Raw genomic sequence first — 26012 nt, forward strand, 5'->3', positions numbered from 1 at the left:
CTCCGGGCTGTACAAAATCGAACCCAGAGCGTGCTTCATTAATTGAGGTTGCTTCACTAATAAAACACTCGTGACTGCCTGACCCAGGGACGTGCGTGGTCCTGGTAGGAGCTGGGGTGGAAGCAGGCAGGAGAGTGCAAAAAACTGCGGTCGTGTAGTGGCAGCTCATCCCTTGTTTTGCTGTTACCTTCTGGAGAGTGAGGGCTTCTGCTGTCCGGTGAGTAAAATAAATTACCCCCAGCAGCTGCTAGTGCTGATCGTCGGAAACAGTGGAACCCACTTAAATGAATAATAATTAAAGAAATAAATTTCCCTGTGTGCCAGCCTCAAAACTTTTTGTTCAGCAATAAAGCGAAGGAGAGCCTCACAAAATGAATCGCTTGGCTGTTTCCGAAGTAGGCTGCCTGTGTCGCAGCGGGCGAAGCGGGGTTATAATGGGACTTATTAAAGGAGCCGGTGTGGTTCGAGGAAGCCTTTTCCTAGTTGCCAAGGTCATGCGTGAAACAGGCTGAGCAGAAGCACGTGCGGCTAACGGCAAAACCCCTTCCCTTGAGGAGCAAAAAACTAACGGGAAGCTGGGATGAGCCTGTTACGGTCATCCCCGAGTTGGAGCATCGGATGGTGGAGCCGATCATTGGCCGGCCGTGGTCGCTTGGGCAAAGCCCCGGTTGTTTCCCTCCCTGTGTAAGATTTCCATAAATGAGCCTTGATTTGCGGCAGATGGGCAGCAATGGGCTCGGTGGTTTCCTCCGTCCCCAAGGAGGGTGACCCGCACGGTGGGCACAGGCCGTCACCCTAAGGATGCTCTCACCCTCTCGCGCGTCCCTTGGCCCCGGCGCACCCCGGCTCTGTAACTTCTCCCTTTTTTTAGGCTATTTCTATTTTCTACAGTCTTTCCACCATATGAAAAATAGATCAGATGTGCAAACAGACCTTTCCACACGATAAGGGCCTGGTCCTTGAGTTGTGCCCTAGGAACAATAAAGTCCTTCCTAAATAATTAAGCAGGTAATAATTAACCGTGCTCCCTCTGCGCAATATTTGCAGCCGATTTTTAACGTGCATTTGCTGCGTTGCAAACCCTTGGGCGAGGGGGAGCTGAGCAGAGGTTTTGGAGCTGGATGGAAGCATCCTGCTCCCCGGGCTGGCATCCTGGAAAGCACCACCCGTTGTTCCCGAGCGTGGTTCCTGGGCTGCCAAGGCAAATCTCTGCGGACCTTTCCCTGGAGGAGAAGGACCAGGATGCAGGAGAGGGACCCCCTCGAGCTGTGTTTTGGGGTTATGGAAAAAGAAAAGTCCTAATTTATGTATGGGTGTTGGTGGATGGGAGCGGTGTCCGACCTGCTCGTTTTAAGCATTTTTTGTGGTTGTGGAGCTTTCGACAGGGATAAATTCTGCCTCTTTCCCCTTTTCCATCAAAAGGTGGAATTTCGAGCAGGAGGCGAACGCTGTGGAAAACGCTGCGGGACCGCTCGGCTGTGGATTCCTTCAGAGGAGTAGGGAAAAAAAAACCAACACCAACGGAGTTAGGCTGTAGCCCCCGCTATTAATCATAGCTGTAATCATGCATTTAATGAACATGACAGCTCCCGCTCCCTCCGGAGAGACGCGTCGAGTCTCACGGCTGGGTTAGGTACAACAATCACTTCTCGACGCTCGCGCTTGATAACACCGAGAGCCGCCGGAGCAGCCAGTGTCAGGTTGGGATGATGCATTAAGAGAAACAACCCCGTTTGCACGGGCTGTGTATTTCCTTACAGATGATGCTCTTCAAACCGACTAAATCATTAAGAAGAACGAAGAAAAAAAAGAAAAGCAGAGAGAGAAAACCACCTGTCCCTTATGCAGGGTATAAAATATCAAGCCTGACGCCGCCGTGCTGTGTGTAATCAGTTAAAAAGCCCTTAATGTGCAGTTCTTGATGCTCTCCCCAGCAACTTTTCTTTTTTTCCAGCCGTTTGTTTTTTTTTTCTCCCCTTCTTGTTCCCGCTGCCTTTGAGCGTGCACGCGGGGGGATCTTGCCATGCCACTTATGTAAATCGTTGCAGCCAGGGACTTTGGCGCTGCAGAGGAAAATGTAATAGGGGATGTGCGAGTTGCTCGCCCGATCCGACGGCGCCGCTGCATCCCGATGCTGATGCTCTCCCCGGCTGGAGAGCAACTGGGGAGAAGAACGGGACAGATTTGGGACTGGCATCTATCCTGCAAAATAAAAGTGTGTTATGCCTGGGCCAAATGAGATTCCCAGAGACCGGAGTCAAACCCTGGGGACATCATTTCACCTTTTTGTTTAATTTAGTCCAGACAGCAGCATATTTCAGCTCCTAATTTTTCAATTTAACCCTTATCCAGTTCTCTGGTGTCTTTTGCTCAGCCCCGGTTTCACACCGCCTGGGTTACTTTGAGAATACAGATACACCCTGAATCTCCACTGTCTGCAAAATATCAGACACTTGGTATTTATTAATGCCAATCTCTTGGTAGCGGCTCTAACTGGGCATCCCGAGGTGGTAACCACTCTAAAAATCAAAACTTGGGCTCCTTGGACCTCCTTAAAGGTCTGAGACGTCAAACTCGCTCTCCTGCATCTCCTTCCTTGCTGCTTTGATGCTCACAGAGCCTTGCTTGTATTTAAACTTCTTTTTCCACGCTGCAAAGGCTTCTAAAAATACCATCGCGCCGGAGCCCGAGTTCCCTCCGTAAATCCCAATCGACGGCGAAACGCGGAATTACGGAGCTTCTTAACCAGCAGCGTTACGCAGCGCAGGGCTGTCTCCTCCCGGGTAAATATTTAGGTGGTTTTCTAATAGTTATGAGATGATTTGCACTCAGGATGAGTAATTAGGTGGTGGGAAAGCATGGATGAAGGGTTGCTTTGCCAGCTGGCCATCTGATGCTTTGCCAGACCTGGTCGGCGTGCTGGCTGGATGCATCTCACCCGGATTTTGCCGTGGATGGGACCGGCTCTCGGGCGGTTAAACTGCCTCCAGGCTGGGAGTTAATTCACAGCAAGCGCCCGTAATGGGAGATGCGCATTGCCTGTCCACGTATAACAGCATGACTTCTTGCCAGAAGATAAAAGCTGAGCAAAAAACCCCCAAACATTATGCCACGGGTGTATTTTTGCTATATATCAATTTAAAAACCACTGGCATGAGGCTGTCACACCTTTTATTTATTTACTTATTTATTTCTTTAGTGATTCCTCCTTTCTGGCTGAGATGTGGTTGTCAGGCTGCTTTAACTAAAAGGGTGGCACACAAGCACGGGAGCGTGTTCATCCCCGAGAGTCCGCTTTTATGCCCAGGTATTAAATATTTAGAGAAATTGTCTGCTGCCCTGGGGAGCCAGCTCCTGGTATGGCCTGTCCTGCTGAGCTTGCTTTAAGGAGCATTAAACGTAATTGCAGAGGGCTGAGGGATGCTCTATCCCTACCCTAATGGTCGGACTTTAATTTGGGTCTTTCTCCCTGCATCAGTTGGGAGGTCAACCTTGCTCGAGCGCGCTGGCCTCTTAACCCACGTCCTCGCTAAAAGATGCTCTGCGGCGTCCTCGGAGCGACCTGAAGTTGATGTGCATTTATTTTAGTGCTGAAAACCAGTTCAAAAGATGCTCCTAAAGCAAGGCAGCTCTGCGACGGGGGGGAAGCCAAGAAAAAAAAATGCAAAAAAACCCTCAGCGGTGGCTTAAATGCCCGGTTGATACTCGACGCGCTTGCGGCAAGCTTGAGTGAGCTTGCGGCAAGCTTGAACGTGCTTGCCGGCGAGTTGCACGGAGCTTGCTCCATGTCTCTGATCGACAGGCATGTGTCGCCCGTGCCGGCATCGCGCCTGCGCCAACTGCTTTTATTTGCAGAGGGAACAGATGGGGCTTCGCCGACGCCGGCAGCCCGAGTGACAGCTTGCGCGCGGGGAGAGCGCGGTGCCGCGCTATCAAATTCCACTCGCTCACTCCCCAACACGCCCGGGCTGGCAGGTGAGTGACTGAGCCGCTCTCGTACCACCTGGAAAGCTGCGACACAGCCTTTATTTTCAATTCATTCTTTCCTACGCCGGTCAAGGACAATTTAATTACGCGCGCGCGTATCGGAGGCAGGCGCTGGGCTTCCCCGGCCGGCTGCAGGGAGCAGCCTAGCCAAGCGTGGAAATGTGCTGGACCGATAGCGCATGCGTGTGAATTGCCCAGAGGGGGTTTTTGGCACGTTTGGCTGCCGAGGGGAAAGGTCCCTGCTGTGTTTGGAGCTGGCAAGGAGCCCTTTTGCCGTGGCTGCTCCGGAGATGCCGGCAACGTGGAGGTCCGTAAAGAGCATCCTCACCTATCTGGGCTCCGGGAGCGGCTTGCTTTGGGTTAAGCAATAAGATCATAGAATCACAGAAGGGTTTGGGTTGGAAGGGACATTTAAAGCTCATCCAGTCCAACTCCGCTGCAATGAGCAGGGACATCTTCAACCGGACCAGGTTGCTCACAGCCCCGTCCAACCTGGCCTTGGATGTTTGCGGGGATGGGGCATCTCCCACCGCTCTGGGCAACCTGGGCCAGTGTCTCACCACCCTCAGCGTCAAAAATTTCTTCCTTAGATCTAGTCTGAATCTCTCCTCTTTTAGTTGAAAGCCATCACCCCTTGTCCTGTCACTCCAAGCCCCACTAAAAAGTCTGTCCCCATCTTTCTTACCAGCCCCCTTTAAGCACTGACAGGCCACAAGAAGGTCTCCCCGCAGCCTTCTCTTCCCCAGGCTGCACAACCCCAACTCTCCCAGCCTTTCTCCATAGCAGAGCTGTTCCAACCCTCGGATCATCTTTGTGGACCTAAGATACTGAGGGCTGTGTGAATTCCTGCAAAATTTGGTGATTCTGAGCAAATGGCCGATGTTTTTTTTCTCTGTTTCCAACAGCGAGGTTGCATTGTACACCCAGCCCTGGCTTCTCTCCACCCGGCTGCCTGAACAGATCAGCTACGAGCCGATACATCGCCAGGTCAGTACTTGCGGGGAGGAACGACGTGCTCCCCCTCTGGATGCTGTGCGTGATTTATGCTCAGGAGGGTGTCAGCAGCTCGAGACGCAGCTATTTACCAGGCTGTTTATTCGGTGAAGCTCTGGCCGCTACTCTTCCCCCCGGCGTCTGCTACGAGGTGCTTTTAAGCTCAGCAGAAAGCCACGGTTTATGCTTGGAAAGGGTTTGAAAGGTTATTAGTGGATAGCAACACCTTTCTGCGAGCAAAGAACACCAAATCCTGCTCAGAAAGTCCCTTTTTAAATCAACCGTATTGTTCTCAAGGGCTGTTTTGGGTTTTTTCCCCCAACTTAGAAGCCCATCCCAATTTAACCCAGCAAACCCGCAGGTTTTCCTTCTTGCCGTCCCTCCCACAAACTGGGAACCTGCCACGTGGCAACTGGAAAGCACCGTGTATGCTGGAGAATGACGACGCTGGTGTTCAGAGCTCTGCCAGATTTCTCCTTGCCTTTTTTTTGTTTTTTTGTGCTACAGATGTGCCACATATCATTGTGTCCTTAAGTGTGAGCGTTTGCAGACAAGTCCCTCTTAATTGCCGCAGACTAAAATTTATTCCCGAAATACGTCTGTTCCAAATGTCTGTATACAGACATAATGCCAGATTCTAGCTATATTTTATCATATCCCACCACTAATATCAACTGATTTAAAATGTGTCATGGGAGTTAATTGGTCCAGCTTGCAAATGCTTTCTGTGCAGGTCAACGTGCCGGTGACCTGGCCAGGTATCACAGGTAGCTGAGATGTTGACTATGGGAGACCCGTTTTTTCAATATCATAATTTCAGCAAAGAAATATTCTTTTTTTTAAAGGCTTGCCTTGCGTTAGCCTTGGAAGCACCTCAAGAAGCAATTTGTGGTGGGGTTTGGTGTCCCCCGAGCCATTTGTGATGAAAGAGGTGGTGGCATTTCTGATGCTGAAATGGGGCTTTCACGTTCAGCATTTTGGCTGGATGAAGTTGTCTTTTTCTCATTGCATTTTAACTCAAGAACTGCAGAAAACCAATAATTATAGAGGTAAAAATGCGTATTCCCCCCTAAAATGGTTTCCTTGAGTGAGTATTTACCGTGGGCAATGCTACTGTGACCCTTAGACCTGTGGTTCTCACACAGGGAGGACCAAGACTGTGGAAATACATAAATATTATATAATATTTCTATATTATACATACGTTAAAATAATTTTGTATATAAATATTTCTCCTTACTCTCTAAGGAAGCAATGCGTACAACTACCCAGAGAACCTAAGGCGAGTGGTTTTGTTTGCCCCATCCAGAGCACTGTGTCCTCTGCAAACTTGAGTTGACCGTGCTGTACCGTCTAATTATCTGCTCGGAGAGATCAAACGTGCCCTCCGTGGCGTTGCATTCACCCAGATCTCAACGCTTCCCTCTTCCTCATGGTCCCATACATCTCTAAAGCTGCTGGGTAATTACCTCTTCAGCTGGAAGCTTATGGAAAATGGGTGCTAAGCAACTTTTGATCTCCTTAAGGAACTTCTAGTGGTACCGGGCAATTAATAGTGAGTTTTTCTGATACTTGGTGTTACCTTGTGTTCCTGCAGCTGTCACGTAGGCCCTCATTCATTGAGGTCCATAAGCAGGTGCCCACTTGAAGACCTTGAATAGCCCTGGGACGTGCAGCAGGCCAGCTGGCAGGGACACGTGCTGAAGTGTCCTCTAAGTTGTTCAGTGTTTGCATCCTGTGCTGCACGAGCCCAGCCCGGGAGAGGATGTTTTCTGCCTCACCATGTTCCCCAAAACTGCAGGAAGCTCTCTCCATGCTCATAAAATCATAGGAGAGGACCATGGTCATGGAAGTGGGAAGGGATCTCTGGAGAGCTCTGTCCTTCTTCCTGCCCCGCAGAGCCTCTTGTCCTTCCAGCATATCTCTCTGAGAAGGTCTGGTTCCACCCTCTCTGCGCCATCCCATTAAGAAGTCACAGAGGACAATAAGATCCCCCTTGGCCTTCTCCTTGCTGAGCAAATCAGCCCGCGGCCTCTGCTCAGATGTCCTGTGCTCCAACCCCAACCGTCTTGGTGGCCTCCACTGAACACACCGCCATCCATCACTGTGTTGTACTGGGAGCCCCAAACTGGACCCAGTGCCCAGCTGTGGTCTTGCAATTGCCAAATAGAGGGGATAGATCCCCTCCTTCGTCCTCCCGGCTGCACTCCTGCTCATACAGCCCACGGTGTGGTTGGTGTCATCACCGCAAGGCCACCTGGCTGGCTCCTGGATGCCTTGTTGTTCCCCAGGGTTGTCTTCTGCAGAGGTGCTTTCCAGGCAGTCGGCCACAACCTGTCCTGCTGCATGGGGTTAATTCTATACCAAGTGCAGGTGTTTCCAGGGAGATTGTCCTCTTCTTGCAGATTTTTAAAGATTCAGGGTGAAGTTGGCCAAAAATCAAAAAGACCTAAGAGCTCGTGGCCCAGGACGAGCTTCCTGAACCTCTCACTCTCTCTTCAAAGCGAAACTTGGGCTCCTCTGTGATTTCAGGTGCTGTTGTCCTGTCTCCTCTACGTCATTGTTGCGTTGAAGTTGGAGATGTTACCTGACCCTGTCTGTCTTTCTCCGTTTAGCCGTGCTGTTCAGCGAAGTTTGGCCATCATTCGTCAAGCCAAGCAGAAGAAAAAGAAGAAGGAATACTGTATGTACTACAACCGCTTCGGCAAGTGTAATCGCGGGGAGAGCTGCCCCTACATCCATGATCCAGAGAAGGTGGCCGTCTGCACCAGGTATGGATAGACGCAGCATGGTTTGGCCCGTCACAGTAGACTGGGCTACTTTGGGTTGGTTTTGGTGCTTGCTCATGTGATATTCCCCAGGGAAACAACCCAATAATGGAGACGTAAGACCATGAGAACAGCTGTTGTGGGTCAGGCCCAGGATCTGCCCAATGCTGTTGGGCTGGCAGGTACCTACAGGAGGAGGACAAGACGAGGCACAGAGAGAAAAGCTCTTTCTCCTGGCTGGGACCTCTCATCTTCTGGCAGTGAAGCCCTGCAGCCTGGTAGCGTTCGGTTGCCAGAGGCTGCAACCAAACCGTCATCATGTAATAGTCAGTTCTTTTTTTTTTTTTTTTTTTGTGAATTTATTTAATCTTTTCTTTAACACATGGTATTTATGACAATGGGTTGCACAACTGAATTACGGACTGCACGAGAAGTGCTTCCTCGACTGGCTGCTCCAATATCGCACTGGGCTCCTCCTGACTCGTGGTTCATGAGAAGGATGGAATAACCATTCCCTGATCACCTTCCAGGCATCATTTATAACTATATGGTCCTCCCTTCTCTGTCCAAACTTCCCAGGCTGGAGAATCATGGTCTATTTAATCTCTTCTGGTAGTTTTTCTCTAAATTTACACAGCATTTTATGCCTATTAATGCTAATAAAGCATCGCACAACCAACCTCCAAGTTAAATACGCATGTTTTGGTTGTTCTGCACAGGCAGTAGGGATTACAGAAATATTTATTTCACATTTTGGAGGTAGATACCCTCACCAGGATGTTTATGTCTAATAAGTAACCTTCCAGGTCGTAATACAGAAGCTCTAAAAAAATTAAAAAATCAGAGTAGTGTTTTAAGAATTAATTGTAAGATCAAATCAACATTTCTTAAAAATAATTAGAATAATAGTCCTTAGTCGTTTACTTACTGCTGTCAGGTTGAAGATGCCATCAGGGTTTGCTGGGTGGAATTTAGAGCCAGTCCCCAACGAGACCATCTGACTTGAATGATTTTGTGGGTCCTGGGTAATACCTGGTGCAGATATCGGAGCGGTGCAGATCTGAGCTGAGCGACTTGAGAGCCTGCCCTGCTCACGCACCGGGTGATTTCTTCTAGCATCATTTCTCAGATCCGCTCGGATCCGTGCAACGGATTCGAATCCTTCAGCCTGTGACGCCATGCAGCTACGAGACTTGATAATTTATTACAGGAGGACTGATTCATGTTGCCAGCTCATTATACCTGCCCAACAGTTGATTAAACTATATTATTAGTCGTTTTAAAAGTGTAGAAAAGCCAACTCCACTGATGAACTCCTTGAGTAATTTCTCTGTAAAATTGCTGCTGTGCTAGAAATCATTTGGAGGTTGCACAAAGCTCGATGGGAGACCATATAGGAGGGAAAGGTGATTTATTTTTTACTGGTTTCATTTGCTCTCACTCATTCTCCCATAACACATCCTCGCGAGCACTGAGGCACGTGTGTCCAAGGTATCTGGTCAGGATTGCTTCTGGTGACACAGAGGACAAGGGATGCTGGCTACTGAGTCCTCACTTTGGATCCTTGCTTCTTCTTATGTTGGTGACCAAGTCTGGTTTTGGGCTGTGCTCTTTGAATACTTTAGGACAACACTGATTTACTCCCGGTCTTGTGTCTCCTTACCCTGGTGCCTTCTAGCTCCAACCCCGTTCTTTAGCTTTCTGTTATCGTCTCTTAATTTTCTCAGTCTGCTTTTGGTTTAGGTTGTCCTTTATTTTCCAGATCTGGGTGTTTGGAGGAGGTGCACGTAGCTATGCTGTGATCACAATCATCTGCACACCTGGTTGCCATCAACCAGCTGGTTCTCACATCTCTGTGTTCCCATTTATACTTTGTTCAAACCAATCTGAACTTGGTTTTATTTTTAATGAATCTCTCTGGGTTCAACTCTAAATTTACCCAGATTTTGTAAATCCAGAACCTCCCTGCAGCTCCCTGCAGCTCCGAACACATACCCCTGGAGTCTGCTTTTGGGGGGTTTGGACCAGCGCTCTTCCCATGATAACACGTCTGTTTTATTAATCTGCTGTCACGCTGGTACCTGCTAGGAAAACTTCTGAGTCCAAACATCTTCACGTGCCTTGGGATCTTGGTTTCTGTTGTGTGCCTGTCTCTGCTCCTCCTGGTTGTTGGCCGCTCACACCTGGAGGTCCCCCTGGTGCTTCACCCAGCATCTGGTGTAATCAGGGCTCTAGGAAGGACCTTTCTCCTTCTGGGAGCAACATCTGACGGTACAGGCCTTGCTCTGCCTACTAATAAGCAGCCAAATACGATGAAAGAGCAAAATCTATCGGGAAGCATCAGCTGCTCTTCTAAGAGGAAAGACCTGTACTGATTTAGGGCGTGAAATGGGATTTAACAGCGAGCTCGGCAGCAGCCATGTGTATTCGCAACCTCAGGGCAAACGTGGCAATGGGGCAAGGCAGATGTTCGGTGTTTAAAACCGCATGTTTTGCGATCCACCTCATGCTCAACCCTGTCCTTCTGGTGTATCTACAGGTTTCTCCGTGGCACGTGCAAGAAGACGGACGGGACCTGTTCGTTTTCCCACAAGGTGTCCAAAGACAAGGTCGGTATGGCTTCCCAACGAGCGCGGTGCGGCTCTACGAGCGAGCGGACCTACGCTGGTGGTTGTAGGGAAGTCTACTTCATTGAGTGCTTCCAACAGAGTTCGTTTGTAGTTTGCTTGCCAAGCTGTTGAAGCTCATGATGGGGTTGTGAGAGCAGAGTGTGCTTCTTCAACCGGTGCGGTGAATTGGTAGATGAACGCGTTAAGCAGCGGATTGGAAACCAGAGCACCTGGGGCTGTGTTGGGTAACGTGCGTTGGGTTAAGGAGTGCTTAAACTCCAGGGATCGGAGAGACAGAGCATGGGAGTAGCTTTTATGTGTGTCTAATCCTTAGCTACCTCCATAAGATAACCCTTCCCTCTAAATCACCCCATGCTGGGGTCGGAGGAGGAGGATGTTTTAACATACAAGAGGTTGGAGGTATAAATTAACCTTTCTAAAAAGCTAGGCAGTGAAACCGGCTGGCAGAACGGCTTTTGAGTTCATCATCGTTTTCAACCTTCTTGGTATATTTGGGGCTCTGCGGTTTTATTACACAGAGCGAGGTGGAAAAATAATTAGGTTTTGTTTTGGTGATTATCAGTTGACGATTTAGCAGATTAACCTCCGTTCAGTGGCTAGGATCTCCGGTCGGACGTAGCTTTGGAGACCTCAAGCGTTGAAGCCGAGGTGAAGTCGGTGCTGAAGGTTAAGTGTAGCTGCGGGTCCTTCGCTGAACTGGGCTGTGCTTCAAGTGCGTATTTACATGTTGGCTTTGTTGGAGGGATTTGGAGGATCATTTCTCTGCTACAGACAAAGGATCACCCAGACAACAGCAGTAAGGTTAATCCCACCGGGGTATTGAAATGCCAACCGGCGCAGTGTCGTTGCGTGGGGATCGGTTTGTGATCGGCTCTGGTGTCAAGGCTCTGCTGTCGGGTTGGAGATGCCAAAAAGCGGGATGAGAACGAGGACCGTTTTTCCCAGAGAAGCCCGTAAGGCTCAGTCCTTCATCGTGTCGCTCAATGAGTCTGCAGCCCCCCTTGGCTGTATTTCTGGCATGTCATTTATCGAAAGCAGCTTTGTCAAAGCTTTCACAGCTGTGCCTGGGGCACGGCGGGGACCGGAGCTCGCCTGAGCCGTGCCGGATCTGGAAGCGCTGCTTTTAATTACTCAAGCTTTGGTTATTTAGCCCGTTCCCTGTGAATTGTCCTTATAGCACCTTCTTCTCCCCACTCCCTTCGGGCATCGCCATCCTCCATTCCCCATCCACAGCATTGTGTAGGTAATTACAGTGCAATTACTGACCTGTAAAAGGATTTAACCCATGGGACGTTGGGTCTCATCAGCATCTGGGACAGGACCTTTTCCAGCAGCCTTTGCCTTTGGGCATGCAGTTTTCCTGTCTCCCTTTCCCTCCGTTTGCCTAAGGCACGTTCGTTGTCAGTGGGGAGCTCATAAGTTATCCTGGCGGTGAGCAGAGTCGCTCTGAACGAGGCACAAAGCACCATATGTTTTTTACATGTATCTCTCTTCAGAGTCACTTAATCACGAGTATATAAAATAGAGAAGATAGACTGGGGACAGCTGTACTCCCTGACTCGTGGCACGTCAAAGGAGGAATGGGGATGAGAATTGATAGAAGGAAAAAGAGCTGGTTTGGGTTTTTTTTCTCCCTACAACATCTAGTTAGACTTCAGAAATGCAGAAGCCAAGAAAGAAGAAAGTTTTGCAAAGGGACTGGCTGGTGGTGTATCCAGAATTGTTATAATTAATGCAGATTTTGAGTGGACGTGGGGCCAGCGACTTCTTTTCACCCGAGTAAGTGATGCGCAAGTGCTAACGTCATCACGCAACCCCGTGCCTGCGCCTCCGAGCCGAAGCATTGATACTCATCCAGACTGCATGGGACCATTGGGTTACATCTGTGCCGGCGAGTTAAATGGTATTTCAGCAGCTGCTGGAGCTTGGTTTTGATCCCAGGGCAAAAACCTGGGTGAGACTTGGGAATTGGAGATGGCCAAGGAGCCGTCGTGGTCGGATTTTTGGCCCCAGCCCTGTGCACCAAGAGATGTGAGGGCTGGATGTGGATGGGTTTGAGCCAGCTGGTCTCAGTACCTGGGAATATTCCTCGGGGTGTTTAATTTGCTGGTGGAGATGTGGCCTCAGTTTCCCCTCCAGAAACCCCGGTGTGTCTCGGTGCCTCAAGGAGAACCTCAAGCTTTTGGCTTCTGGGCTCTGTTTTGGGTGGATAGATGGAGAATGATGGCTGCAGCATGGAAAACTCCACCTTTCCCCCTTAGCAGCACCTCGCAAGTTAGGAATTGGGGAAGAATAATGATAATATCATCGTGGTAATAAAACTGAATTAAAAAGTAGTGGCCATGCTGAAGTCTCTTGCGGAAGAGCTGGTTTGCCGATGGCATTTTGGGGACAGAATCCCTGGAGAGGGGTCCCCCAGGGCGTGGGTGGCCTCTGCCCATCTCGCCTTCTTCCTTAGCAGTTTGCCGCTACCGAAGCATCATCTAAACCCAAGCCGAGTCGTTCAATTAACAAGCCTAGAAACGAAGCAAGCAGGTGCCAGCACTCTGAACGTGCTTTAGAAACAAATGCTTTCAGAGCACGTGTTTCTGGCCGCGCACGTCGCGCTCCGTGGGGAAGGAGGATTATTTTTTGCAGGATTAGGCACCCCGAGGGCGGTTCAGAGGTCTCTGCTCACCACCTTGTCGTCAGCGCGGGTTGGAAGAGAAACAACCTCCTCTGCGGAGTTCAAGCCTGTTTCAGGGTGATTTATAGCTGCGGGGATGCTGCTACCCAAAGCGAGAGGCGACTTTGCTTTTCAGCTCCCGTAGCTCCCTGTTAACCCGGGTGATTACTAGCAAAGGTGGCGTTAGCCTCATTTATCAGCGGCGGAGAGAGGCAGGTGAAGTCGCTCGGCAGAGGAAGGCAGCGGTTTTCCCCCGCTCGTGGGTTTTTTTGGAGCAGATCCCACCCGCTCCTGGGATGAGGGATTGGCGGGGCGGCTTGGTTTTGGCTATTTGAGTTGGGGCTTTAATGCGATAAATGATTTTCTTTCCCCATTTTGCTGATGGGGACTCTTGATTTCACTTTGTGGTTATGGGGCTAGGGAGAACCCCACAAAGTCCTCATCGGAGGAGCTTCAGGTTATTGTCATCATGTATCAAACCTCGGTGCGAATTCACCGGGGATGGGGCCCCGTGCCCGGTCCAGGAGGTGAAGAACCAAAAGCTTGGGGGGGCTCAGCTATTGGTTTGAGGACAAAACCTCTTGCTCAACCTAGGGGCGATCTCGTGCCTCAGTTTCCCCACTGAAAAATGGAGACAATCCCTCTGTTTTACCTGGGAAAGCTGCGTGGGTTCAGCTGTCGCAGCAGCGGGGAGCTTTTCCCCATCCTAAGCAGCAAAACTTTTGCTCCAAGGAGAGGATGCTCTCCGGGGCGGAGGGCTGCTCCAGATGGGCACGATGCTTTGCAGATGCTTTCAAAAACCAAACTATTCCTCCGGCAATGGAAAAAGGATCCTGGAGGAGAGGGAAAGCTGGCGGTTGGGGAATTTTGCTCCACAGGGGATGCAGGGCAGAGCCTTTGGCTGAGGAGCATCCGTCAAAGGGATGCGCAGGGAATTTCTCCGCGACGGGGCAGAGCCACCGGCGCATCCCAGTGATTGAGAGAAACCGGTAAATCTGAATGAATGGGTTTGTGAGTGAAGGTTAGCGAGAGGCTAGGACTCGGGCAACCGCCCGCTGCTGCTACAACAGCTTTTCCCCTTGAGGAACTCGAAAAGAATCAGCATTTTTCTCCCTAATAGAGCTTCAAAACTCTGTTGTGAGCAATTTGGAAATTCACGTTGAGTTTCGGGTTCATTAGCTGCTGGCTCCAAAGCGTGTACATAGTCAAAGCTGTCTAATACGGACGCACCGCACCAGTGCCTTGAATTAATGTTATTGTTATTTGTGTGGACGTAGTGGGGTGCAAACAAGGTTAATTGAAATGAGAGTGCTGCTTCCTCTTGATAATGGCTCAGGCCTGACAGCTAGGAGGAGTTTATTTTTGTAGAAGAGCTGCCTTTATTATCCATTTTTATTAGAGCTAATTTGGGCTCTATATCAAAAACTACATTAAGGGAATCATTTACGGTCACACCACCACCACCAAAAAAGATAGCCCCAGAGCCCTGTCCTTTATGTTAATGTCTGCAGTTAAAAGACAATTAAAAATAAACTCTTCTCTTTTAAAGCACCCTTTGTTTTCTTTCTTCTCTGCTTCCCCCTCCTTCTCTCTATTTCTCTCTTTGCCTCAAGTGAGCCAATTTAGTTAAAACCCTAATGCGCCCTTCAGGGAAAGGGATTTTTCCGGATAGCCTCGGCTGTGGTTATTGCAGAATTGTAAATATTAGTTTGGGGATGCTCGAACCGGCGGGACTGAGATGCTACCGGTGAACGGAGGGATCGATACTGCGCCGAGCCGTAAGGAAATTTGGCGTGTGGGCGAGCAGCAAGGGAGTGAGCAGGAGGAGCCGGATCATCGCGGCGGCTTCGGGAAGCGCGCGTTCCCGCCGGCAGCTGCCGAGTCGGGTCGGGAAGTTGCCTGCGGTAGCCGGTGAGTTAAGGATGCTGAAATATCGCAGCAGGCTGGTAATTTGTTTTTAATTATAACAGCTGGCAGAAGGTGAAGTTTGTGGTTTGAGGATGATGAGGATCCTCGCTCGTTCGCTTTTCCCCGTCGGCTGTCGTGCTGCAAAAGCTTGGGAGCGGTGAATGCGGGAGCGGGGCTCTGCTCCGTGTATCTGACCGCTCTCCTCCTCGACCACTCGTGGCAGGAGCCCGGGCTCTCCTTCTCCTTTCCCTCCCTCCTGGAGCACCCCTGGTCCGGCACACAGGGACAGGCATCGCTCACGGCGCTTGGGGGGTGGCAGGCTGATGCCTTGGTGTGATGCAACCCCCCCCAAAAAATACTTGCGGAGGAGCAAGCGCTTGTTTTCCCCCTTGCCAGGACCCACCTTCTGGAGCCTTTATCTAACCACGTGCTGTGCATCCTCCAGCCACCTCCATACCCACAGAAGAGCCAAACAGTGGGGGCACCCCCAGGATGCTGTTTTGGCCCTTGCGATGGCCAGAACCCCCCATGAGAGAGGGCAGCCAGGCTGGGCACAAGCCCTGTGCCACTGTTCCCATCACAGCCGCTGCATCACCCCTTGGGAAGGGTGGTTTGGGTCCTCGGCCATGCGACGGTGCGCTCGGCTTAGTGCCTCTTGCGAGCGAGGAGCCGGGGGAGCAGCCGCCCCTTCTCTCCTCTGCAAGGTTAGTTGGGAGCGTTGGCAGAAGATAAACCTGCCACGTGCACCGTGGCAGCAAAGCCCCCATGATAGCAGGGTTTATTACGATTCCCCCATCCCTTCCCCGTGCTATACAGAGGCAGTTTTCTTTCTGGTGGCAGTTTCATGCTTTCCGCCCTCTTTCCAGCATCCTGAAGGATGCTAAGGGACGCGTGTTCGCCCCCTGTGCATATATACACCGGGACCACGTAATGTCAGGGAGCTGCGTTGCAGGAGACCAATAGAAGAGCTAAAAATACCTCTGGGACCAGTGGCTGGCAAAAGGCATATATTTATTTTACACATGTCATGGTTTTATTTCAGTTCTGGGTGTTGGAATGGTTCCTAATCACGAGTCAGGGGGGGAGCGCTAACGGGTTTCTCATCCTCTGCCCTTGCAGATGCCGGTGTGCTCCTACTTCTTGAAGGGGATCTGCAGCAACAGCAACTGCCCGTACAGCCACGTCTATGTGTCCAGGAAGGCAGAAGTGTGCCAGGATTTCCTCAAAGGCTATTGCCCCATGGGAGAAAAGGTAAAGAGGGGACCAGCTCTCGGGATCCCGGGACAGATGCGCCTTTGCCAAAGCCACAAGCTGCTTTTCGTGCGAGCTACGGCACCGAAGGGAGTCGTAGAGCTGGAAGCTGCTGAACACCTGGATGTGATGAACAGCAGTCTTGTGCCTTTCCAAAGGGTTATGGGCAAAGTGGCTGGGTTGCCTTACAGCCAGAAAAAAAAAGGAAACAAATTAAAGGCTGCAGCTTGCAAATGTTGTGCTGGTGTTTCCCCGGGAAGAGCCTCCCCGGGATGTCCACGTTACCGGAGTCCGGTACCCGAGCCGATAGCACCTGCCCTGAAAATTGCTCAGTTAAATAGATGAGAAGGGAAGGAAAAGGCTTATGAGTCTCTGTTTTACATAGAAAAAACACAGACGTTAACACATATTTCACAGGCTGGCTCCATGACGGGTTAAAACTTGAGCCTTAGATCTTGTGGCTCAGTCTTAGCAGCAAGACCGCCCTGAGCCTCAAGCTGTGCCCAGTTATGTACCTGGGGGCCTTCGTGGAGCCCACCTCCAGGTCCTGGGGGCCCTCTGGTTTAAATCAATGCAGTGAAGTCCTACATGGACTTTATGTGCACCCTGGGTAGACTTGCAACCTCGTCCGTGAGCTTACGGCACGCTACGTAACACGCAGAGCTCGAGAGAGAGCAGCTTTCCTGGAGCGGGGCCTGGAGCCAGCTGTCCCTTGCTGGTTTCCAAAGGAATTTTAGGGCTGTTAATTGCAAAACAAATGAAATTTTGAGGTTTATCTGACATCTCATGGCTCCCTGCTTCTTTGTAAGTGTCGGGAGAAGCAGGCGGCAGCAAGTTCAGTTCCTCGGTGGTGCGGAGCCACGCTGCAGGATCTCACCTTGCCTTGCTTCATGGCTAAGGGAGAGCGTTGGCTGTGCTGGTGTTCCCCTGGGAATCAAAGTGACCGTCCTACCTGACTCCTCTTCGCTGTTTTCCATAAATTTAATAATATTTTTGCCTCTAAGTGTGAACCACTCTGTTGTTAGTAGAGCATGTGGTTTTCTTTTGGGTCCCGTGAACAAGATATGGGCCACCTTCACTTGGTTCCTCCAGCTGCCATCTCAAACTTGCGAGAGCAACGATGCTGTCACGTCAGAGTCCCCAGGCAGTTGTAGTTCAGAAGGGGCAGCCCATCAATTTGCCACCAGGTTTGAATAAAGCAAAGGTGGACTCAGATTTATGGAGATGATGCTTTTCTGCTGTAATTGAGAGCTACCAGGCTTTTCTCTTCTGGGGTGGGTTATGCGGTGGGATTTCTACTCATCCTTTGACCATGCTCATCCTTTGATCATTGTGGCCAGCAGGTCAAGGGAAGTAATTCTCTCCCTCTACTCTGCTCTGGTGAGACCCCCCCTGCAGCCCTGCCTCCAGCTCGCGGGTCCCCAGCACCAGACAGACATGGACCTGTTGGAGCGGGGCCAGAGGAGGCCACGGAAATGGTCCGAGGGCTGGAACCCCTCTGCTATGGAGAAAGGCTGGGAGAGTTGGGGTTGTGCAGCCTGGGGAAGAGAAGGCTGCGGGGAGACCTTCTTGTGGCCTGTCAGTGCTTAAAGGGGGCTGGTAAGAAAGATGGGGACAAACTTTAATAGTGCCTGGAGTGATAGGACAAGGGGTGATGGTTTTAAACTAAAAGAGGGGAGATTCACACTAGATCTAAGGAAGAAATTTTTGATGCTGAGGGTGGTGAGACACTGGCCCAGGTTGCCCAGAGAGGTGGGAGATGCCCCATCCCTGGACACATTCAAGGCCAGGTTGGACGGGGCTGTGAGCAACCTGATCTGGTTGAAGATGTCCCTGTCCATGGCAGGGGGGTTGGACTGGATGAGCTTCAAAGGTCCCTTCCCACCCAAACCAGTCGATGATTCTATGATTCTATGATTTGCTGTGCAACGTTGGCCCATCTCTATGAACCCAGCTGGAGGATGGGAGCCATCCTCTTCTCTCTGGGGAGTTTGCTAGTCACCTCTAGGGCGCGTTTGATATGGAAGAAAGCATTACATCAGTGTCCTGGCTTGGTTCAGCCGCTTCCACGAGCCGACAGCAAGCGAACGGGAGGAAACGGTGAAAGCCTCCTCCTCGAGCTGGAGACTCCAGGTACCACACTGAAAACACAAAGAGGACCTTTGCAAGCCCTGCTTGAAATCGGCTCTTCTGCTGAAAAAACGAACCGCTAATGAAACAATCATTTTGTTCGCCTCGAGTCTGCCAGATTGCAGGGCACCATCCCAAATATGCCCCAGCGGGCCTATGGAACGATATTATTTTATTGCATTTAATAGATAACACGTGAATAAGTGTCTGCCTAAGCACGGTTTTGCTTAGACTTGCGGCTCCTGGAGATTTCTAACTCCCTCGTGATTTCATCTGCTTTTCACCCGGGGAATTTGCTGGGATGAGCAGCCAGGTGCTTGGATCCACGTGCTGCTCTGGGCTGGAGCCCCAAAGGGCTCTTCTCCTCCTTTTCTCCATCCCTGTAGCTCTCGTTGGCAGAGGTACAACCCAGCAAGTGAAACCGTAGGTGCTCAGCGCCCATCACCGTGGCATCATCGTGCAAAGCCACCAGCCTGTCCCAGAACTCAAATGCGACAGCGGATGGTGCCTTCTGCAAGGCAAAGCCATCCTTTCCCGTGGAGAAACCGCTACGGAGCAAAAGACAGGCAAAAGGAAGGGGAAAAAAGCCAAAAGTGCAAGCTTGAAGGAAAGCAGGACATCAGCAGGAGTGGAGGGAAACGCTAATAAATTAGTCTGTGCCTAATTACTTCTTGTGGCACTGCGTGGAGGGGACCGCGTGCAGGATAAACATTTCCTCCGAAGGAAAACACCGGCATCCTGCCGCCTCCCTCCAGCACAGCGCTAGCCACGCAGGCAGTGTCCCTACAATTATTTTTAAAATATTCCAATTTAAATGAAAATATAAAAGAGATATTTAGAATATTTATTCTATTAGTAAAAGTGCTTACTGTGTCACTTTTAGAGTGTCAGAAAAGCATTCTCCTACAGATGATGGATAGCAGCCTGTAATTATATATGGGGAGAAATTGCTGAGCGGGCCATATTTAACTGGGGAGGAGAAATACCAGCTTGGGCCATTAAGGGTTAATTTTATTCTCTAAATAATATAAAAAGTGCTGAGTCCGTGCCTTTGCTCAAAGTAGAAAGTCCTCAAATGGACCCCGGAGAGTTTATAATATTCTACTGAATCAAGTAAAAATGTTAACCTTGCTTCATAAAACGATGGCTTGTTAAAGATGCGCAGTCCCTTTTCTTTTGAATAATTTAGGACGGGAGTAAATCTTCTCTCGTTCTGCCTTTCCCTGTCCGAGGAACGGCGAGAGCCATCTGCCTGTGGTCTGAACCACAAAAGGCTCAGACGGCAAAGGTGTGCGACACCGGCGTAGCATCCTCAGAGGATAAACGCCAACGAGGATGGCCGGTAATTAGGAATTGAGCTTCTTTTGTGCTGGGATTGGTACATTGGGCTCTTCTCCCAGTTGTGTTTTCCTCTTTGTGCTCCCCTGAAGAAGCAGGATTTCTGATTTTTATCAGACCTTCATAAAAAATGTCCATTATTATCCATAATTTATGGCATGTTGTTGGTAGTGTCACCTCTTAAGTGCTTTCTAGAACGTCTTGCAGGATGCGCAGGCCAAGTTGATCGGCCTTTGACTGTCGTAACTCTGACTGCGCGAGCTCTTTGTACAAACAATGCCAGGACCGGCCTGCTCTGGCTTCATCAGGAACTCAGAATAAGTGAGAAAGCTTTAATTTTGCATTCCCAAGTTCCTTTTTCAGGAATGTAGACTGTAGAGGGTAAAGGTCCTTCCACCCTTGGGGAGAGGGGACAGCTCCTGTATGAGAGCATGACCACGTCCTTCGTTAAGGGAGCGTTACCCCCAGTATTAATCGTTTCCAGGAGGGAGCTGGTAGAAGAGCCAGAACCTCCATCCTCACCGCTTCCTCGGTTGTGGCTTGGGAAGTTTCTCCACCCTGTGTGGGCTCATGCGGACCTACAGCTTCCTAAAGAGAGTGGAGGGACCTGCAAGTTCAGCTTGGTGAAGCAGTCGGTGAAATATGGCTCCAAATAGCTCTGCTGCCTGAATCATCTCTAAACACAACGTCATACGTGTCTTAGCTAAAGCCATGAAGCAATGCCCACCATGGAAATCTCCTTGATGCCTTGCGTGGAGCTCCTTGACCTTCTCTGGCACCATGAAATGGTCACGCTGGGTGAGGCTGGTCCCTCTGGGCTGGTCACCTGCACTGGAGGAAGCCCAAAGGGGGAAGTGGGAAGAGAGGGAGAAATGAGGCCTCTTGCAGGTGCTCCCCAGGGTTTTCCGAAGACGTTTGAATGAGCTGCTCTACGGTAAAAGCTCCTCTCTGGTTCCCCATCCCTCCTCCCATACGGGTCCTCGTGTCTGCATCTCGGCTTGGGGCGTGGGTTCACTAGGAGAGGATGGGGTGAGGCTGGTGGGTGCAAGGGATGAGGTAGGACCAGCAAGCGAAGCCATGGTGGAATGTCCCCCAGGGCTAGGGAGAAGCCAGAGGAGATGTGGTGATGAGCAGGCTGTGTGGCCAGCGAGCCTGGAGGAGTGATGCTCGGCTTGTCCGAGAGGTGATTTCTCTGCCAAGCTGCTCTCCTTGCTGTGCCCACACTTGGCTCCTGAAATAATACCCAAATAATATGAAATAATATGAAAAAAAATGAAAAAATGGACCTGGGAATTATGACAAGCGCTTATATTACATCCCTAGATGACCCCAAGGAGCAGGTGCCTTGAGATTTGCTTTACAAACACAAAACATGACTTATTGGGGAATAAACTGTATTTGTAAGAATCGTGGCTGGGGTAGGTTTGGTGCTGGCGTCCTCCAGCCCTCGCAGCGTGTCAGAGCAAAGGCAAGCGAGTCAGCCCGCTCCCCTCTAACTGCTGCATCTGTAAAAATGTTTTGTATTAAATAAGCTTTTCCCCCATGGTGTACATTAGCGAGCGTGCCGCATTAAATACCTATCTTCATATTGTTTCCATCAGCTGCCTTGAAGCCTGTGGGTAAATTGTTCCCCCGTGGGAACTGTTAAGCAGGAAGACACAGTGAGATTAAACAACGAAGCTGCCGTGAAAACGCACGGGGAGATGTACTGGAATAAATCACGGGGAAGCGGGGGTTGTGTGCTCCGGTGTTTGCTGGCAACCCATCGTTCCTGGGGACCCCGACCGGCACGACCAGCCCCGTCGCTGCCGATGACGCTTGACCAGGGGACCTGCCATCGCAGCAGGGATGCTCATGCTTGACCTGCGCTGAAACCGCTCATCGGTCTCCTAAAATACATCTTTTCAGTCCTACTGAGTTGCTCGGCCAACAGCCTTTCACCAGAGCTCTGATTTGCACCTTATCCACATAAAATATCGGCAACGCTCATGCTAGCGGGGGCAGGTCTGGTTAGCGTGCCCTGCCCGAGGAAGTGCCGCTTCCTTAGGAAAAATCCTTTTCCTCCCCCAGGTGGAGTGTGGTGTTTTTCACAGTGGCAGCTGCTTGATTTTTCTGTCGAAAATTCAAATGCGGGGACTTTTTCTTAGCTGCCGCCTTGTTCTCGTTTGCGTTTCTCTAGTCTGATGACGTGTTAGATTGGTTATTTTCTCCTTTTCTGGTGGAAGTTGAACAGGTTCCCACCATAAACTTATTTCATGTGTCCGATACGTTAAATTTAACACAGTTCATTAGGAAAAGCCACATGAGCTGTGTTAGCAGCAGCTAACAGTTAAATGTCTTTAGGGTTTTCTCTTAATCATCTAGTGCTCGGTTCACAATGGAGAGCGGCAACCTGGGGTCCTTGTTCCCCTTAATCTGTTATCACAGAAAGGTGAAGATTGACGCTGTTCATGTTGCGTGTTCTCAGCCATTTTTTGTTGCCTGCTGGCTAAACCAGCATTTTTCTTTTCTCACAGCCAACAGCCATCCGATGTTGGTCTTCCTGGGTCTGTCTTCCCCCTCCTTTGGTCCCAGGTTGACCCCCAGCCAGCTTGCCTTTTCGTTGAGCATATGCAGTCATCAAGGAACCCATGCACGTTCATCCAGGTAGTTGCTGGCTGATTCCCAGCGCTGTAATTACACTCCACCTCCATCTTTCACCACATTGATAGAATGGTTTGGATTGGAAGGGACCTTTAAAGGTCCTCTAGTCCAACCCCCCTGCCATGGGCAGGGACATCTCCCACTAGATCAGGTTGCTCAAAGCCCTGTCCAACCTAACCTTGAACACTTCCAATGATGGGGCATTCACAGCTTCTCTGGGCAACCTGTGCCAGTGTCTCACCATCCTAATCATAACAAATTTGTTCCTCATGTCCAGTCTAAGCCTACCCTCTTTCAGTTTAAAATCATTGCCTTTCGTCCTGTCGCTAAAGTCTCTCTCCATCTTTCTCATAAGTCCCCTTTCTATATTGAAAGACCTCAATAAGGTCCTCCTGGAGCCTCTTCTTCTCCAGGCTTCTTCAACCCCAGCTCTCTCAGCCTTTTTTCCTAGGACAGGTGATCATCCCGGACTTCTGTCCCAGGTGGTCTTGATGGCTATCACAGTACCCATCACGTATGGTGTGGAGGTAAAGGACACTGTCTCTCCTCTTCCAACAGCATCGAGAGACTTTGTGACAGCAAAAAGCTTGGAGGTGCTTAATGGCAGAAGCTTCTTGAGTCTAGCAATAGTAAGAATCAGAGGGAATTATTAAGCTGCATATAAATCCTTTAAGAATATTTTCTTGCTTCTCCATCCTGCTGTTGTGATCAGTTGTGCTTCTTCTCCCCAAGGTCCCCACTGCTGTGGTTGGGCTAGTGGTGGGATGGGAGCTGCTCTATGCTCACTGCTGCCATTTCAGAGCTCCAACTTCTGCCTTAGAGGAGAAGGATGTGGACAAATCTCTGGATGAAAAGTCCATCAAGGGTTGCTAAACATCTTCTGGGGTGTGGAAATCCTGAAGGCCCAGACTGCTCCTTGATCTCGTCCCTCTAAAACTGGTACTGGCCGTGGCCAGAGAGGATCTGGGAGAGGTTTTGGATGTGTTGGGGGTTGTGAAGGGAATCACCCCAACTTTGCAAACAGCCTTCCCCTTTTCCTCCAGGTGTGCTAGCATCGAGAGAAGCCATGTTTTGGGGCTGAGTTTCTTCCCGATCAGTTTTCTGGGTGGCAGCCTCGTACCCGTGAGTCTTCAGTGTCGCATCAGTGGGCCAGTGAAGGTTTGCTCCTCTCCTGGAGGCCCTTCAGATACTGTGTGAGACCTTAAGAAGCTCCTTCACGTGCAGATTGTTTGGCCCACACTTTTAGTTTGGGACTGACTAAGAGGTTTCAAATGCAGATGATTTTTCCTTCAAATCGCACCAGGGCTGATGCCTGGAAATACCCAGCTGCGGCAGGAGCAGATTTCCTGGCTTGAAGCGCTCATCTCCAAACTCCATGATGTTGTTGTGCTGAATTAGGCCCAATCAAGCTGAGAAGCTCCTCCATGCCCAGCTACCAGGGGGCCTGTTTGAAGTGCAAAAGTCTTAATATAAAACCTCTCCTCTCAGTATTAGCATGGCGAGGGATACGGGGAAGGCTAAGCTTTGAGCCATCCCAAATTTTCTGTATCTTGGCCGTACCTCCATCTTATTCCTTTTATGATCCTATCACAACTGCTTCCAATTTCCTCTCCCCTTTGATTCGGAGGGAGCTGGTGGTGGCGGGACACGCTTGTGGCGTTGGATAGGGAAGGACAGGATCTTGTAGGTGTGCGGGATCTGGCCAGACCTGAGCAGAGGGGCTGTGGGGAAATGGTGATGGACCTCTCAAGACGATGAAGGGCTGCCTAGGAGGCAACTGGGGGAGGATGTTCATTAAAGTTGTAAATCAGTAAAATGAGTGAGCTGGTCAAAGGGTGGAGAAGAGGAAGAGGAAAAAGACTTGCATGATTTTGCTGCTTAGAGACATATCCCTTTTCTCTTCCATCTTGGTGAAATTTTTAAAGATGACCCACATAGGGATGGGCTTGCTGAGCCCTGACGTCCTGTTCCGTAACATCTTGTCATCAAACACATCCTGCACCAGGGATAAAACTCACTCCGGCTCCTATGAGAAGAATCAAACCTCAAACAGATTGAACCATGTGCGTTCATGAAGGCTGGGCATTAAGGTCTGGACATCAGCAAATTGCTTCTTCTAAAGAGGTGATCCATTTTATACACTTCCAGCGGGAGAGCACGATGAGGAGGTGTCACGTTAAAGCATCTCAGCAGCTTCTCCTCCCCCTTCTCGCTCACGCAAGGGAAAGAGCCATTTAAGATTTAAATTTATCTCCGTCTCGCGCGCAGCTGTTTTGGGCTCAGATGGAGGACAGGTGGTAGAAACGCTCGGTCTTAGCTATGGAAACGCTGATTGTGTGCATGAAGCTTTGCATGGGGCTGGTTTTAGAGATTACGAGCCCTCTCCGGGCTTTCTCAGGTAGGATGTCAACATGCCCACGGGAGGAAAGGGGAGAGGAGTTTGCCAAGTGGATGCATTGGCATCCTTTTTCCTGGTGCTGGAGCATGGAGAGCTACCTGGGCATGGCTCCCTCACCTTCATTTTGACCCAAATTGTGTTGGGTCTGTTTGCCAGGAGTTTGTAGTGATATTTTAGGCATATCTGTAGACGGTAGCCACGTATGCACCAGTTCTAGCTGTAGGTTCATGGTGTGCTGAGTGGACCTCAGCTTTCCTGCTGATTTTCAGTGCTTGCTGGGTGGCACTGGAGATAACTCCTGGGCAGTGGGGCAGCCCCTTCTCTGCGATAGGGAATTTGTGGCTTACTTTCTTCCATCATTCAGAAATAGCTGATGGAGAGCACTGCCTTTGATAGCTCTTTTATAGCCCACTGCAGCTGTATGAAAATCAACTGCAGAAGCAACTTCATTTCATTTATCTTTAATTTTGGCTCTGGTTGACAGATGTTTTCTGGGTGCTAGAGTTGCCTGCTTGATTTGGGTTTTTTTCCTATAACGTGTAGCACATCTCTTCAGTCACCAAACTGATGAGTAAGTAAAATCTTTTTTAAAAAAAAAATAATGGATAGGCTTGGTAATGAGTCTGCTTGTAAGATCACGAATGGTGGCCAGGCTGGATGTGAGCAGGCTGAGATCTGCCTGGGTGCATCCCGTTGGCTCACTGGGGACGTTGAGTCCCTGTGCATCTCCTCTGGGTGACGATGGCTGCGCTCCTGATAAAGTGATAAATCTTGGTACTGGCGACGGGAGCTTTCCAATGAAAACACTTCGTAGCCTGCAGAGGAGGTTTAAAACTAATCAGGTTTCTTCTGTGCCCAGTCCTACCCGTGTATCGCTGCGGAAATCTTTGTGGGTTTCCAGTTGCATCTTATTTACCGTACTCTGTAATGGCATAATGAGGGTTCTTATTGCTACTTTAATTTAACTGTAGTATCTTCAACAGCATTCAGATGCTTACATTAAAGATGTTGCTTATCAGGGCAAACTTGAACTGCTTAATAGCCTGGGCTAGTTGATAATAGTGCCTAGATAAATACCGGTCTGCGATTTTCTCTCTTGCAACTTTAATATCTTTGTACAAGAAGGTGCATCGCAAAACATGAAAATTAGGAAGTTCGGGGGAGAGCAGTCGCTGAATCACGGCTATAAAGTGGGAATATACTGATGAGGCAGAGAGTTCTTGATTTCAACTTGAACTTCTGTACAGATGAACGCAAAGAAGAGCAGATTTCGTCTTTGCTTCCCATGCTGGAATCTCCCT

The 26012-nt window shown here is 49.9% G+C and overlaps 1 protein-coding gene across 5 annotated transcripts in view; it reads left to right on the forward strand.

Moving 5' to 3' along the window:
* Positions 1 to 26012, forward strand: part of ZC3H3 (zinc finger CCCH-type containing 3) — a 181431-nt gene that overhangs the window by 131551 nt on the left and 23868 nt on the right. For all 5 annotated transcript variants that reach the window (XR_015700085.1, XM_087738096.1, XM_087737893.1 and 2 more), the window contains exons 6-9: positions 4893 to 4974; positions 7596 to 7751; positions 10288 to 10357; positions 16071 to 16202. Coding sequence is in view for 4 of the 5 variants with exons in the window: in XM_087738096.1 (XP_087594222.1) it covers positions 4893 to 4974; positions 7596 to 7751; positions 10288 to 10357; positions 16071 to 16202 (440 nt within the window). In the remaining variant the exon portion in view is untranslated. The remainder of the gene's footprint in view (positions 1 to 4892; positions 4975 to 7595; positions 7752 to 10287; positions 10358 to 16070; positions 16203 to 26012) is intronic.

This window comes from Nipponia nippon, unplaced genomic scaffold, assembly GCF_047370975.1.
Source record: "Nipponia nippon isolate SJK-2023a ecotype South Korea unplaced genomic scaffold, ASM4737097v1 scaffold_1, whole genome shotgun sequence".
NCBI lineage: Eukaryota > Metazoa > Chordata > Aves > Pelecaniformes > Threskiornithidae > Nipponia > Nipponia nippon.